The 14,166-nt window shown below is 41.7% G+C and overlaps 1 protein-coding gene across 1 annotated transcript; it reads right to left on the reverse strand.

Annotated features, from left to right (window-relative positions):
• Positions 1-3,506: 3,506 nt before the first annotated feature.
• Positions 3,507-14,005, reverse strand: LOC124412156 (low-density lipoprotein receptor-related protein 4). The gene is made up of 24 exons (XM_046891820.1): positions 13,720-14,005; positions 13,376-13,632; positions 13,113-13,293; positions 12,898-13,027; positions 10,921-11,030; positions 10,580-10,742; positions 9,939-10,092; positions 9,578-9,809; positions 9,319-9,485; positions 9,066-9,218; positions 8,832-8,985; positions 8,559-8,768; positions 8,181-8,498; positions 7,657-8,070; positions 7,423-7,584; positions 7,117-7,332; positions 6,756-7,042; positions 6,370-6,666; positions 5,806-6,303; positions 5,404-5,726; positions 4,863-5,325; positions 4,521-4,779; positions 3,996-4,408; positions 3,507-3,701 (listed from the first exon to the last, which is right to left on the reverse strand). The coding sequence occupies exons 1-24, from the start codon at positions 13,895-13,897 to the stop codon at positions 3,612-3,614; spliced, it is 5,829 nt and encodes a 1,942-aa protein (XP_046747776.1). The 5' UTR covers positions 13,898-14,005; the 3' UTR covers positions 3,507-3,611.
• Between the last annotated feature and the right edge of the window lie 161 nt (positions 14,006-14,166).

Below are 14,166 nucleotides of genomic sequence, written 5' to 3' on the forward strand. Positions count from 1 at the left end.
AGATAATATCCATGTTATATCATGTACTTGTACACTTTTATAGCGTGTTTACATTTATACAATATATGAATATGTATGTACCCCATGTAGATATAAATCTACGGGAGAAAAAATATGCTGATAGTACAAAAAATATATATAGCTTTATAGAAAAATAGAATTAACGCAATAATGCACGCTGCAATATTTAATTGGGAGAAATGGAAGAAAAATATGAAAACGACGAAAAACAGAAGCCGACGAGATTTTTTCGTTTAACAAATCTTCGCTAGAGCTATACAACGGTTCACTGATCTTAAAAGCGGATGTATGTAATAATAATAATAATAATAATAATATTGGTTACTCCAATCTATATACTTTCACTGTTTGAAATTTATATAAATCGCAATTTGTTTGTCAACAGTTCTGCCGTACCGTAGAACAATTTCTATAATTCTATACACACGATATAATTCTTCGCAACTTGATGGCCGATAAAAAAAAAATATATATATCCATATATCCATGTATATATATATATATGGAAACAAATTCAAGTAGTCCGTGAATTTGCAAAAATATTACAGGTAAATGTACAATCGCGTTTTATAGGACGGTGATCACTTTGCGAAGGAACGATATAATTCGAATAAAGTTAAAAAAATAGCACTTGAGAAATTTTCTCATTTATACGCAACATCCACGCAACACAGATCGAGTATCCACATACTGACATACGTATGTATAATTATACGAATTGTACGCATAGAATACATACGGACGTATGTGGTTTTATAGGGTGATGTTGTATCTACTCATGGTAAAACGATGACGTTATTATTACTATTATTATTGTTGTCATTATCATTTTATTAGTATTATTATTATTGTGGTTGTTGTTTTTGTTGTTGTTGTTGTTGTTTGTTGTTTATTGTTATTATTAATATTATTATTATCATTATCATTATAATTATCATTATCTTTATACCACTATGCGCTACTCGATCAAAGATACTCTTTTCGAACCTTTTCAGTCTTCATACAAATCGGGACCTTTTAAAAATAACTAGTTTAATTTTTATCTTTATAATATACATTTAATACACCATTCCCACAAAGTACTTGCACTATATCTGTAAAGTGGAGTGATACAACGGTATAGGCATTGTAAGATATTTTATGCAGTCAAAATCTGTGGCTTATACTTGATTACAAAGTAAACGTTGGAAAAGAAGTAAATCGCACTTGTTCACGTAGCGATAACTGTCTTTGTCACTTCAACAATATTGAAATCAAAGCTACAAAAGGTGAACGGAAAATAGAACGTTTTCACTCGTTAAAAATATTCTATTTTTTATACGTGGATTGAATGTTAAAAAAAAAATTGGTCATTTCTCGATCCCTTAATATTTGCGGTAAATCGTGTGAAGTAATCTTCATCGTGTTTCCCAAAAGAGACGTACGTAGATGTAAATTTTTTTTTTTTTTTTTTTTTATCGTTTCGGTATACGAAAGTCGGGTAAGGATAATTTCTACACATGTGGCAGTTTTGTTATGGAATATATCATTATTAGATACGTAGCCTGTATGTCTATGATCGCCCTTACAAAACGACAAGTATATAATTTTGCAGTGTGATTTTCGTGCTTGTTATATTTATTTGTATATTTTCGTTCCTTCATAATCTTTATAATTGTTTGTGGATAGTGTCAGTGCGAATAACATATGGGTACATAGAAAAAAAAAATATATATCTGACCAATGGATAAAAATTATATCCCGATAGCAATTAGTTGGTTTCAATTATTATATCTTATACACATTTTTCATCCATTTATAAAAATTATTAACGCGTCGAACGCATTGACTTGTTTCAATTATACTCTATTCCCTTTTTAATGCAATATATGCTCAGTTTTCGTTTCCTCTTCCTGTTTAACGTTTGGTCAGCGCAGTGCTCCCAAAACCATTCACACCACACAGACAAATCTTAATACGTCACTATCCACATGTTATTCTCCAAAATTGAGTCTGATCAGCGAGTTTCAGAATCTCACAAACCAATGCATTGACAGCATCAATGGCCGAGTGATAAGGTACCTCTTGTGTGTCGGTATATGTTTTTTTTTTTTTTTTTTTGCTTTTTCTTTGCGTCATCAGTGGAAAAATGTCGTTTTTTTACGCGACCGAATTCGTATCGCTTACTCACACCTGTTTTGTGGATCGACCTGATATCTAGTTACGCTACTCCGAACATGGTGGAGCATCGCATTTTTGAGAGAAGTGGTGATAGTGTTGCTTTCGAAATGATACAAGTACAATACTATACGTTTTTAACCGTCTAGGTGAGTGACGTGTGGAAGTGACGTTGGTGGTGACGTTTCCCTCGGTGTGACTGACGGAGCTCTACTGCTGCTCGGAGTTGTTGAGGGAGGAATCAAGGAAACCACTTCGGGACTTGAGGACTGTCCATTATCTTCGTATACTCTTTCCTATATTGACAAGACAATGAATTATTGATTTTTTTCCACTATTTTCCTTTTGTTTACCCTGAGGCTGCGTATAAATTTTATCTTGTTTTTCTTCATTTTTTTTTCTTTTCTTTTTTTTGCTTTCTCTCATATTTATCATGGAAGAATTTTCCTTGTCTCTTGTGTACAACCTTATTACACTATCCATCCAAGTTTACTAGCGTGCAGAAATGCCCAATCAGATACTGTACATTGCAGAATTAATTTCCCGTTATCGGCATTTGTTTATTATTATTAAATACTTCAGTTATCGTTATAATTTTCATTTTATTCATTACTTGTAATTTCACAGTCAGTTGCCAAATATCGAGTGTTTTACCATTAAGGTTCAAAAGTTTTTCAAAAGGAAACGGAACTTTTATTTCTTTTTTCTAAACGCGCCCAGAGTTTATACGTTCTCTCGATCTTTTCATCGGCTACTTCCAACAATAAGTTGTTCGCTTTTCTTTCTTTTTTGTGATTTTGTGTCTCCTGGCGAATTTTCCAGTTCGTCGGAACGACAAATAACCATCAGAATGAAGAATTTCTATAGCGTGCCTCTATAATATTTATATTGAATATACTTTACTATCTTACAAATTCTATTCAACCTTTTTAACAAAAATATTTCAATATGCAATTAATAATTTTACAATTTTAGAGGTACGGTGGTCTGAGCTTTAGCTTTCATTGGATAATACAGACTTGATGATAACGAGGCTCCCTTCAAGATATTGTCATAATCTTTAGATTATATTTTATGCGCAACTAACTGTTCGACAAAGACAAGGTTTGAGTGCTGAGTTCAAAAATCCAAAGAGAAAACGATCAAGTTCAAGTTTGCTAATAGTTTCACGTGTCATCACCCCGATAATTTTCGACCTTAATCGTCACTAAGAAATCCAAGTAAAATACCGAACAGTAGTGGGTATGAACGATATCGGCACGATTCATGGAGCGGATACATGTAGATCATTTTAACCAAGCGACACGACGCGTAGATTATCGAGTAAAGACGGTGAAAACTTTGGAAATAGAATGAAAAATTTATGTTTTTTTTTGCATTTACCTAACATAGAAGGTTGCGCATAAAATACTACGTAGCGGATAGCTTAGGCGCTAGGTGGTTTCTGTTTCATTCATTTGTATAAAGTGAAGTGGCAAATGTTGCAGTTTGATTGGGCATTCAACTTTGGATGTGTTAGCTTTCTATTAAGTGATTATATATCATTCGATCGATCAATCAATAATTCAATGTTTTAGTGGGGGAAGAAACACAAAGCGTTTTAGGTGGTAAATATCTACATAAGCATAGCAACGTGCCAAGGGAATTTTTCAACGAAGAAGGATCTACAGACATCGGCGTCTTTCACCATTCTCACTATACTGACGCGTCACTAGGAAGGTAATTATTTTTTTCGTTGTAAATCCTTCTGTCAAGCGTGTTCAGCACGTTGGAAAAATTTTTTAACATGCTCGAATTGCAATAAGGACTAATTATACCTGCGACTTGTCGTATTTCAGTCTTTTCCAGATGAACGATTTTTTGTCTTGCTGCGAATTGCTCGGGCCTACGTCGCCGCTTGATGCGTTGTAGTTTGGATTGGAAAAAGTAAGGACACTTCTTCCGGTGTACAAGTATTTTTTCTGTTTTGTCTTGCGTTGGCACAGAAGATGGATGATGGCGATTAAAATGACGATTATCATAACGACCATCACGACTATCGTAATTACCACCGTTTTCAATGTGAAATTTGTATTACTAGGGGAAAGTTTTGGGAATCTCCCGGTGATATCGTGATGCGGCTTCCGAGGTACAAGAGTTGGGACAGACGACATGGTTGGCTCGTCATCATCCTCCTCCGGGGGATCGTTTTCTGTCCCTGGTTTTCTAATCGGGACTTCTCTGCTCGGTACTGCAAGAAGTATCCACTTGTCAGCCATGTCAGCCGATAACAGAACCACCAAAATTCGAGAGCATGACGGTGACTGGAGAACGATGATACATATTGGGATTTCGAAACTTACCCGTCGAGCAAGGCTTGGAATCCTTAACGTCCGGACAAGCGCAGACGTAGTTCTTTCGCGTAAAGAAGCACAAATGACTGCAGCCGCCATTTTCCACGGCGCAAGGAGTCCATCCGGTTTGTCTTGCGGCAGAGACGACTTTGATCTCCATTACTCCGTCCAGCGCAGTTCGAATCTCAATTCGATTTTTTCCAGTCGTCTTGTCAGCTCGTTCCACTGCTTTCTTGTACCAATCCGTCCAGTAGATGTGATCCCCGTACTGGGAACATGAAATTAGAATGTTATCACAGCAACGGATGGAACTTGAAGGACATACTTGAGGGTAAAATGTTGTATACTCACTTGCGTCAAGCCGAAAGGATGAGTCGCTTCCGGTACCAGCTGGACCCTGTATTGCCCGTGTAAATCGGACGTCTCGATTCGGTCCTTCAAGGCATCGGCCCAGTATAACTTTTTTTTCTCGTAATCAAGAGCCAACCCATTTGGAAAGCCCAAGTCCGAAGAAATGATTACTTTCCTACTCGAACCGTCCAGATACGACCTTTCAATTTTGGGATGTTCACCCCAGTCGGTCCAGTACATGTATCCTTTTGCCGGGAAGACGGTAAGCGCTCTTGGGTCGTCAAGTTTTTCCAGGACTCTTTTACGACTGCTGCCATCCAGCCTGGCAACTTCGATCACTTTCCTGGTGGTGTCAGCCCAGTAAAGATTGTTAGCGACCCAGTCAACGGCCAAACCCGACGGTGTAGTGAGATTGGAGTTTATGATTACGCGAGTGTCGGACAGATTTTGGATGTTGACACTCCTGAAAAGAGGGAAATCGATACAAGAAATAGATAAAGCGGAAGACGTCGACGTTGGAAAAAGGTAATTAAAATTATACCTAATTATATCCAGATTTACGTCGCAGTAAATTATAATTTGTTTTTCCCAGTGAAAATCGACGGATATTGCATTGTGAATGTCACTGATTGGTAAAGTCACGTCCCACATCTCTGGCGTGTCGAACGACACCCTGGCGAGCGTTTTCCTAGTTGCGAACAGTAGGAAGTTTGTCGGGGTCAATTTGCACGTCTTTTTATCCTCGTTCAAAAGGATCCCGGTCGGACAAGCGCAGGAGTAACCTTTCGGGTTGCGAAGGCACAGATGCGAGCATCCGCCATTATTTTTCTCGCATACGTTCTCAGCGATGTAAAGATCTTCACTCTGTGAATTAATTCTGGATATAACTATTTTCGAAATCACTTCTAACTCTCGAAATATTTTATTTGTGTATAAAACTCACGCTGACTGAGCGGATATCCATGATTCCCTCCATTTTCGATAATATTATCGTTTCGTTAGATCCCGTCGTTCTATTCGCACGATGTAGGGCTTTCGTGTGCCAGTCGCTCCAGTAAACGAAGTCCTTGGTCAGTGTCAACCCATAAGGGTGTCGAACACCGTGGATAAGAACCTTTCTATTCGAACCATCAAGCTCGGCGCTTTCAATCACGCTTCTCTTAGCGTCATTCCAGTACAATTTATTCCCAATTAGGTCCACTGACAAACCATTCGGCCAGATAAGGTCATCGGCTATTACGGTCATCCTCTGTTCGCCGTCCATATTGGCACGTTCTATACGGGCGTTGTGACCCCAATCAGACCAGAAAAGAAGCCCAGCAGGATAGTGCAGAGCGATAGCTCGAGGACTTTCGAGTCCTGAGCAAATCAGAACCTTTCTGTTTATACCATCGAGCTCAGCAACTTCGATGCTGTTAAGTCCAGCGTCTGTCCAGTATATCTGTAACAGGATCATCAAGAATAATCAAATTACGTTGGTGCGCGCCCGTGTTAAGTGATTACAAACCTTTTGGCCTATGTAATCTACGACCAAACTGTCAGCGTTGTCGATTCCATTGTTGATTATCGTTTTTACAATTCTTCCATTAAAACTTGCTTTCCTTATGAGATCATCGGCGGTATCTGTCCAATATAGATCACCAGTTCGCCTGTCAACATCCACTCCGATTGCATTTTTTAGATTCTCTATTGGCAGTACTATGTCCACGGCGTAGTTGACGTCGAAAGATATTATTCTGATGTCTTCTCTGTGAGCGATTACCAGGAATTCACTCGGCATATCAGGACACGTCTCTCCATTTGACTGCAATTAAATAAAAAGTAGAATTCCTGATTACCATTGTTCGCACGTAGGGTGTGGGGTGTACTCGAACCAAATGATGTCTCTATTACCGCTAAAACCAGACCAGTTGGACACGCGCATTTATATAACCGGGGAGCGGGTGCCAGCAAACATAAATGCGAACAATTGCCATTGTTCTTATTGCAAGGTGTGTTGATAGTCTTTCGATGACGGTGAAATACTCTGACATCCATGAGACCGGAAATTCCTGATCTAACCACGCTCCGATTAGAACCGTCGTTTTTATCTGCTTGATGAATACTCTGCGTGTCCCAATCGGTCCAAAATATTTTATTTTTGAAAATCACCAAACCAAAGGGATGTGGCAAGTCAGTGGCTAAAAAAAAATTTGTTAAATCGACAACTAAAAATATATTTGCGTGTCCAGTCAGCAGGAGTACTTATACTCACAGATTAGTACGGTTCGGCCTTTGCCATTCAGGTCAGAGTACTCGATTCTTTTGGTACCACCGTCTGCCCAGTAGAGCCGATTCTTTTCAAAGTCAATTGCCAATCCATTTGGCCATGTCAAGTTTTTACTCACGAGAATCTTGCGGTCACTACCGTCCATCGCGGCTCTCTCTATTTTCTGTTTTTCACCCCAGTCACTCCAGTACATATATCCGACTATAAGATTAATCGAATTTACAAAAAATGACTTCGATGATTCGAACGTAAATAATAAATCCTGATTCTTGTTGACTTTTGAAAACTAACCAGTCGGGTCTACCACGATGTCCCTCGGTTTGTCAAGCCCCCTCCACACCAATAGAGTTCTCATCGATCCATCTAAATTTGAGCACTCAATTCTGTTAGTACCAGCGTCGGTCCAATACAACTTGTGCGTTATCCAATCCATAGCCAAACCAGCCGGAGATTCTGTGATAAAAACAGCAAGATGAAATTTCTCACAAGCGCATAATCGCGGATAATAATTGGTTCGCTGCAAACCTAAGTTATGACTGATGATGACGCTTTGATTAGTGCCGTTTAAGTACGCCCGGCTTATCGTGTCTGCTTCGACGTCTGTCCAGTATATAGTATCTTCATCACTGTCCCACGTAAGTGCGACAGCGCTCTGAATATGATCGACTGGAATGACAGTGTCGAATCCTCTTGCAGTTTGATCGACTGGCCGTAATCTGAGATCCTTCTTTCTTGCGAATATCAGAAGATTGTCAGGAGTCGAAGCGCAGTTCTTGCCATCACGTTTAATCTTCAACCCCACAGGACAGACGCAACTGTAACCAGTACTATTTGGGAGACACATGTGTGAGCATTTTCCATTGTTGTTACCACACCGATTTTTATACTCTGGTTGCCGTTGGGGATGATAGCTATGCACGTCCATCGGGAAGTGAAGACCTTCGGATCAAATAATTGAATAGTAATTATTTTTCAAGGTCAATCGTTGTAGAACTATATCTGTTTGCTAAGGTAGCGCCAAACTTAGTAGTCGATAGAAAATCACTAACCGGAATGAATAGTTTTGAATCCAGCACCGTTCCCCTTATTCGCAGAGGATATGCTCTTGAAGTGCCAGTCAGTCCAGTACACGTAGTCCTCGAATATGGTGATACCGAAGGGATGGTTAAGGCCCTTGCTTATGACCTTCTTCCTATCCGATCCATCAAGGTGAGCAGATTCGATAATATGATGCTTCGCGTCTGCCCAAAAGATGCGATCGGACGTGTAATCTATCGCTAGTCCATTTGGCCAGAATATTGACTCCGTAACAAAAGCGACTCTGCCTGAGCCGTCCATGTCTGCACGTTCGATCTTTGGATTCGGACCTATATTTTTGTCAAACAATGAGACTAAGGAACACTGTCATTCGCTGGTTGTAGTCTTACCCCAGTCCGTCCAGTAAACGTATCCGTAGTTTGGATGAACAACAATGGCCCGTGGCTTGTCAAGGTCACTGGATATCAGGACGTGCCGCATTGTTGTGTCTAAAGTTATTACTTCCACCCTACGCGTTCCAGAGTCAGTCCAGAACAGAAGATTGTGAATCCAGTCGACAGCAACGCCGCTTGGACTTTCCAGGCCCCAACGAATAACGTCTGCAAAAATGATTTGGTAGAGTTTGATTGAAAAATACTTCAACATTTCACCAATTATCTTACCTTCGGCACCAGTTCCGTTTATATATGCCTTCCGTATGACATCCATGGATAAATCGGACCAGTAAACAGTGCTTCGTTTATAATGAAAGTCCAAAGCAATAGCATTGTGCAACCCCTTCAGGATAGCTGTGTACTTGGAATTGCTGAGACTGACCTATTTCGCAAGAACGAGAATTTGTTAAGTGGTTGTCCCCTTTGCTTGACGTCACATTTTGGATACGAGACCACACTAACCTGTCTGATATCAACCCTGTTCGCAAAAAGGAGTGTCGGATTTGCCCCTAAGGCCTTGCAGGTCCTGAGGTCAGGTCGAAGGACGTAACCGGCCATACAGCTGCAGACGAACGAGCCCACGGTATTGTTGCAAGTTTGACTACAAACAGGATCCTGAAAGACACGTAACACCAAGTAAAATTACGAGAGGAGGATTAAATTACCGATTTCACCAACATTTGTAAAGGAAAGCATGAGTATAACAAAGACACACTTGTTCGAATTCACATTCGTTGATATCTTCGCAGGTCGCATTGTCTTTCCCCAACTTGTACCCGGGCTGGCAAGCACAGGCTGGTTTGTTATCTACCGTCAAGATGCATTGCTGCGTGCACTTGTCTGCCACAGTGCAATTGCGCTTCTTCGGACAGTCGAGTTCATCTGTAAAGCAACATAACACCGTGCACTCTACCTTGCTTCATTTCCGACAATGTAAGAGAAAATCACACGACGATAACAATTAATCTACAAACCATCGCCATCGGGGCAGTCGGCTGTACCGTCGCAGACGTGTTTTATCGCGATGCAGTATCGGTGATTGTGTTGCGTCGATGATGGTTGGGGCGAATTAGTAGCAGCAATTGATGTATCATTGATTACTTGTGGCGGGTTGCACAAGTACTGGGTCGCCTCGCAACTCACTGCACATCCTTGTTCATCTTCACCATTCGGACAGTCAGGAACTCCGTCGCATACCCACAATCGCTGAAAACATTGTGACAACGTTGCGGTTGATAACACGATGCGATACTGTGACGTAAGAAATTATTGTGCAAACGCAAAATTAGCTATATGGAAAGGTACTGTCATCACGATAGTAGTAGTTCTTTTTACCGGGACGCAGGTACCGGTGGAGCATGTGAACTCATTGTGAGGTGAACATCCCCGAGGTGTCGGGTGATTGCACATTTCCTCATCCTCACCACCGTCACAGTCTTTGTCTCTGTCACATACCCATTTTTCGCTGATGCACTTGCCCCCAGAGCATCTGCGGAAACAATGCCGGTCAACAAAGAGAAAGCGCGAACACAACGCCAACGTCAACGTGTGGCAGAAGGCTACCCTATTGTTGATTGCACTCAGTTTTGTTCTCTATGTGGACAAAGAGTACTCTCGCACGCATGCACAGATGGGATTTTTGCCAATATTTAAGCTCGTCGACCTAATGGTTCGAGCCCCTGCTTTATCAGGAAAATTCGAATGAACGAACACCATTGTCTGTTTCATGTTCTTCTGGATGAAATAATCGTGCTATTTGTCTTTTTGAGAGTCTGTTACCATCTTTGAGAGAAAAGTAGAGCAACACGGATGCACTGTGCTAATCAGAGTCCTCGTTAAGTGCCTCATTACAGTTTCGATGAAAGCCTTGTATGTTTTATAAACTTGCAGAAGCTACTTTCAACAGATTTCGAGCATGCTGCAGTATCTTTAAATAGCAACGAGCAAAAAATTAAAAAGTGAGATATCGCACGGACCGAAATTCATTAACGTTGCAGCTGGTTGTTGATGGCCCAGGACAGTCCTTCTCGTCACTTCCATCACCGCAGTCGTCATCACCGTCACAGCGGAACTCGTGTCGCACACATCTTGGATAAGCGCACTGGAATTCATTGCTGCCACAACTAACACCGGTTTTTTCTGTGGTCAGGAAACAACCGATAAACTTTATTGCTTTGCATATGCCTTGGTTAAATTTGAGTGCATCACACGTTCAATGTTTCTCTACGACATTTGATTTCCATCTTTACACGACCATTTTCTTTATCTCGATTAGGGATAGCACGGAATAGTTTTAGAAAAATATTTACGAACTCACCGCAGTTCACCTCATCGGAACCATCGTTACAGTCTAGTTCTTGGTCGCAATGCCAATTCAAAGAGATGCAACTTCCGTCCTGACACTTGAACTCATACTCTGTGCATTCCCTGTAATTAAGTTATTCTTGAATAGTACGGCCAATTGGAAATGCCGATACACGAACAGAATATCGGGTAAACTAATTGCAAATAAGCAATCTATTATTATTAATTTTTCCATTAAGTCCGAAGATTCCCTGAAATCTTGCTGACTCAACCACGGGGTTGGTATTGGCCAGAGTTTATTTCAGGGTAGTAGTTCCAACCCCAATTCATTACGACACCCCATATGAGAACAGCAGTACATAAGCTCGGATTGCAGTAGGGTCATGGTGGAGTTCCCCTAAACGCTTTATCGCCCCTTACGACCTAGCCCAACCCAATTTCCACCAACCCCGGCATGGATTAAGGTTCCCAGCAGCTGCAACCCTCCCGCAACTTGTTTTTATGAACGTTCCCGAACACTATTTCATCTGCTATAGTTTCTGAACAAACAAAGCCTGAAATTTTTCGGAAAAGAAGAAAAATAAAAAAAAATAAAAAAAATCATTCACCTGTTGAACAATGAACTTGAAAAATTTAAACATCGTGAAGTAGTCGTAAAATAAACCTGTCAAAGTTGAAAGTTCGAAAGTTTCTGCGTGATGGGAGTAATTTCGGAGCATGAAACGCTTGACTGATGAAAATGCACAGCGCATGGAATCCAAAGCTACGTACACGTCCAACCGGACGACGTGATGGTGGATTTCAGGGTTCAGAGGTACGTCCATTTAGAATGAGCGCCATAAATAAATTGGGTGAAAAGAGGCAAAATAAGGTATAAAAAAGGAAGTTGTCTGTACGCTTAAATGTACGGTGTGTACATCATGAACGCGAGACGGATGGTCGTGGGCGTATATATGGCTGGATTGCGCGTGCCTGAAATTCAGGGAGTCAAAAACACAAGCGTTTGGGGAAGATGGTGGTGGCTCTGGTACGGCGGTCGATACTACAGCACATCACTGTCGTTGCCGGGCAACGCAGCAGACTCCACGCCTTGGACCACTATAACGTATAAGAGGACCAAACCGGGTGACATTCGAAGAAACATACATGCACATACAGGTATACGATAAGCACACGTAGTCATTCCCTTCGAGTTTTTCTAGGCACGTTTTTAGCGAACATGTTAGTTTTCAGAAATATTCGAAACATGACGATGCCATGGCTTGGGTTCATGCAAAATTGGCATCGCTGTCAGCTTTTACCCCTGACGTCGGGAATATATCACAACAAGCATTGATTGGGTGCAATGACTCACTACTTGTTCACCATATTGACCACATGACAAATAAACAGAAGTGTGAATTTTTTGGTGCATTTGCCAACAGTTAGCTAAACGTCGTTTATTTTGGCTGATATACTTGCCGATCCTTACGATGCTTAAAATTTGAAATACTTAGACGAAAAAAAATGACGAGACAGTTGACGATCTTACTGGTACTCTTGCGTGATTAAATACGGTATAGATGACCCAAAGAGTTGATTAAGGTCGATTGGTTTACTATTTTTCTTTGGATACTTTACACATGTGTACGGTGTAACATTTGTGATGTTTTAGGGCAGCGGTTAAACCTCAAAATGTGAAACGTTGACGAATAAAAAAATCTGCACCACATAGAACTGGAATACACTCATGGAATACAAATTTTTCTACTGTAAACTCATGTCGAACATCGATGAAAGTCCTAATGTAAATATTTCGGGGAAACCCAACACCGATGGACACTTGAAACTACGCTATAGAGGCGGTGATAGAGGATGCACAATAGGTGCCTATACAGCGTATCAATCTAGCATAGAGCGAGTTATCGATCAGCCAAGAGTTGGATTACATTTTGGAAACACGATACATGCACCAGCTTCAAAATAAAGCCTTGTGACTGGGACAACTTACATTTTTTTCGTGCAGTTGACTTCGTCAGAGAAATCCTTGCAGTCATTCTCCCCATCGCAAAGCCAAGCTCGCTGTACGCAGAGGCCATTTTTGCACTCGAATTGGTCCTCCGTGCAATTTTGAGATGTCCCTTAAAAACAACGGAGACAGTAATTAGTTGAGAAGGAAAAGCGGTGTTTAGATTGTTCGGATCGATGATTTTGCTAGAGACTTACCACAGTGGCTTTCATCGGAAAAATCACCGCAGTCGTCGTCACCGTCGCAAAGCCAATCTCTGGAAATACACTTGCCAGATAATGGACAACGAATTTTAGTTTCACCTACGCATTCCGCGCTTCCTCCATATCCTGACCCGCTGTCGCAATCCAGCTCGTCTTGGAAGTCCTCGCAGTCTATCTGTTGGGTGAGAGAGACAAGCCTTGGTTAGCAGAGACCTTAGTGATCCTACGATTTTCGCAAATACGAAAAGATCCCCAACCTCTCCGTCACAGCGACTCCTCAACGGGATGCAAGTGCAGGACTGCAAGCAGAGGAACTCGCTTCTTTTGCACTGCCATCCGCAGGGCAGTAGGTACTCTCCGGTAAGATCGCTTTCGTCCTCCAATTCGTGGATCAAAGTCCGTCCACCGGCTCCGAAGTGTCCTTCGATGCTAGGATTTGCTTCTACTCCGTGGCCGCGTTGGAGTCCGTTATGCACGCGCATTCGATCCGGGTTCACGTATGTTTCGTCCATGCCTATTGGGTTCAGAGAGGAAAATAGACGTTACAATCCAACGGGTCAATGCCTGGCTGACGAATCCATATATGAGCTTGGGCTTTCACCTCGAGCCCCCATTCCCCCGTAAATATCGCCGAAACCGCCTCGTCCTCGGTCAGAATCCATTCCTCGTCCAACTCCTTGACGGCTTTGACCATAGAGACCGTTGACTGGCGCACCGTTCCTGACCTTCACGTCGCTGGAAGCCTCGTACGTCTCAGCATCCGGTTGAGAGACGGGCATCCTTGCCGGACCATGATACCCACCGGGAAGCTGGGGGTGCGATTTTTGGGAAACGTGGTTTCTGCCACCGGGTACGTTGTACCCAAACCCGCCGGGGCCTTCGTACGAATGTCCTGAAAACATCGTAAAGGGTCCTCGCTAATCCTGAGACCGCGGACGTCGACCTGATCAACTCACCGTCGTAGCTATGGGCGTCGTCGTGCGTTGCTCCCGGCTTGAGATCGTGATTGAGACCGTTTTCCGACTCGCCAGAATTTTCTTTGCCCTTG

This window comes from Diprion similis, chromosome 11, assembly GCF_021155765.1.
Source record: "Diprion similis isolate iyDipSimi1 chromosome 11, iyDipSimi1.1, whole genome shotgun sequence".
Lineage (NCBI taxonomy): Eukaryota > Metazoa > Arthropoda > Insecta > Hymenoptera > Diprionidae > Diprion > Diprion similis.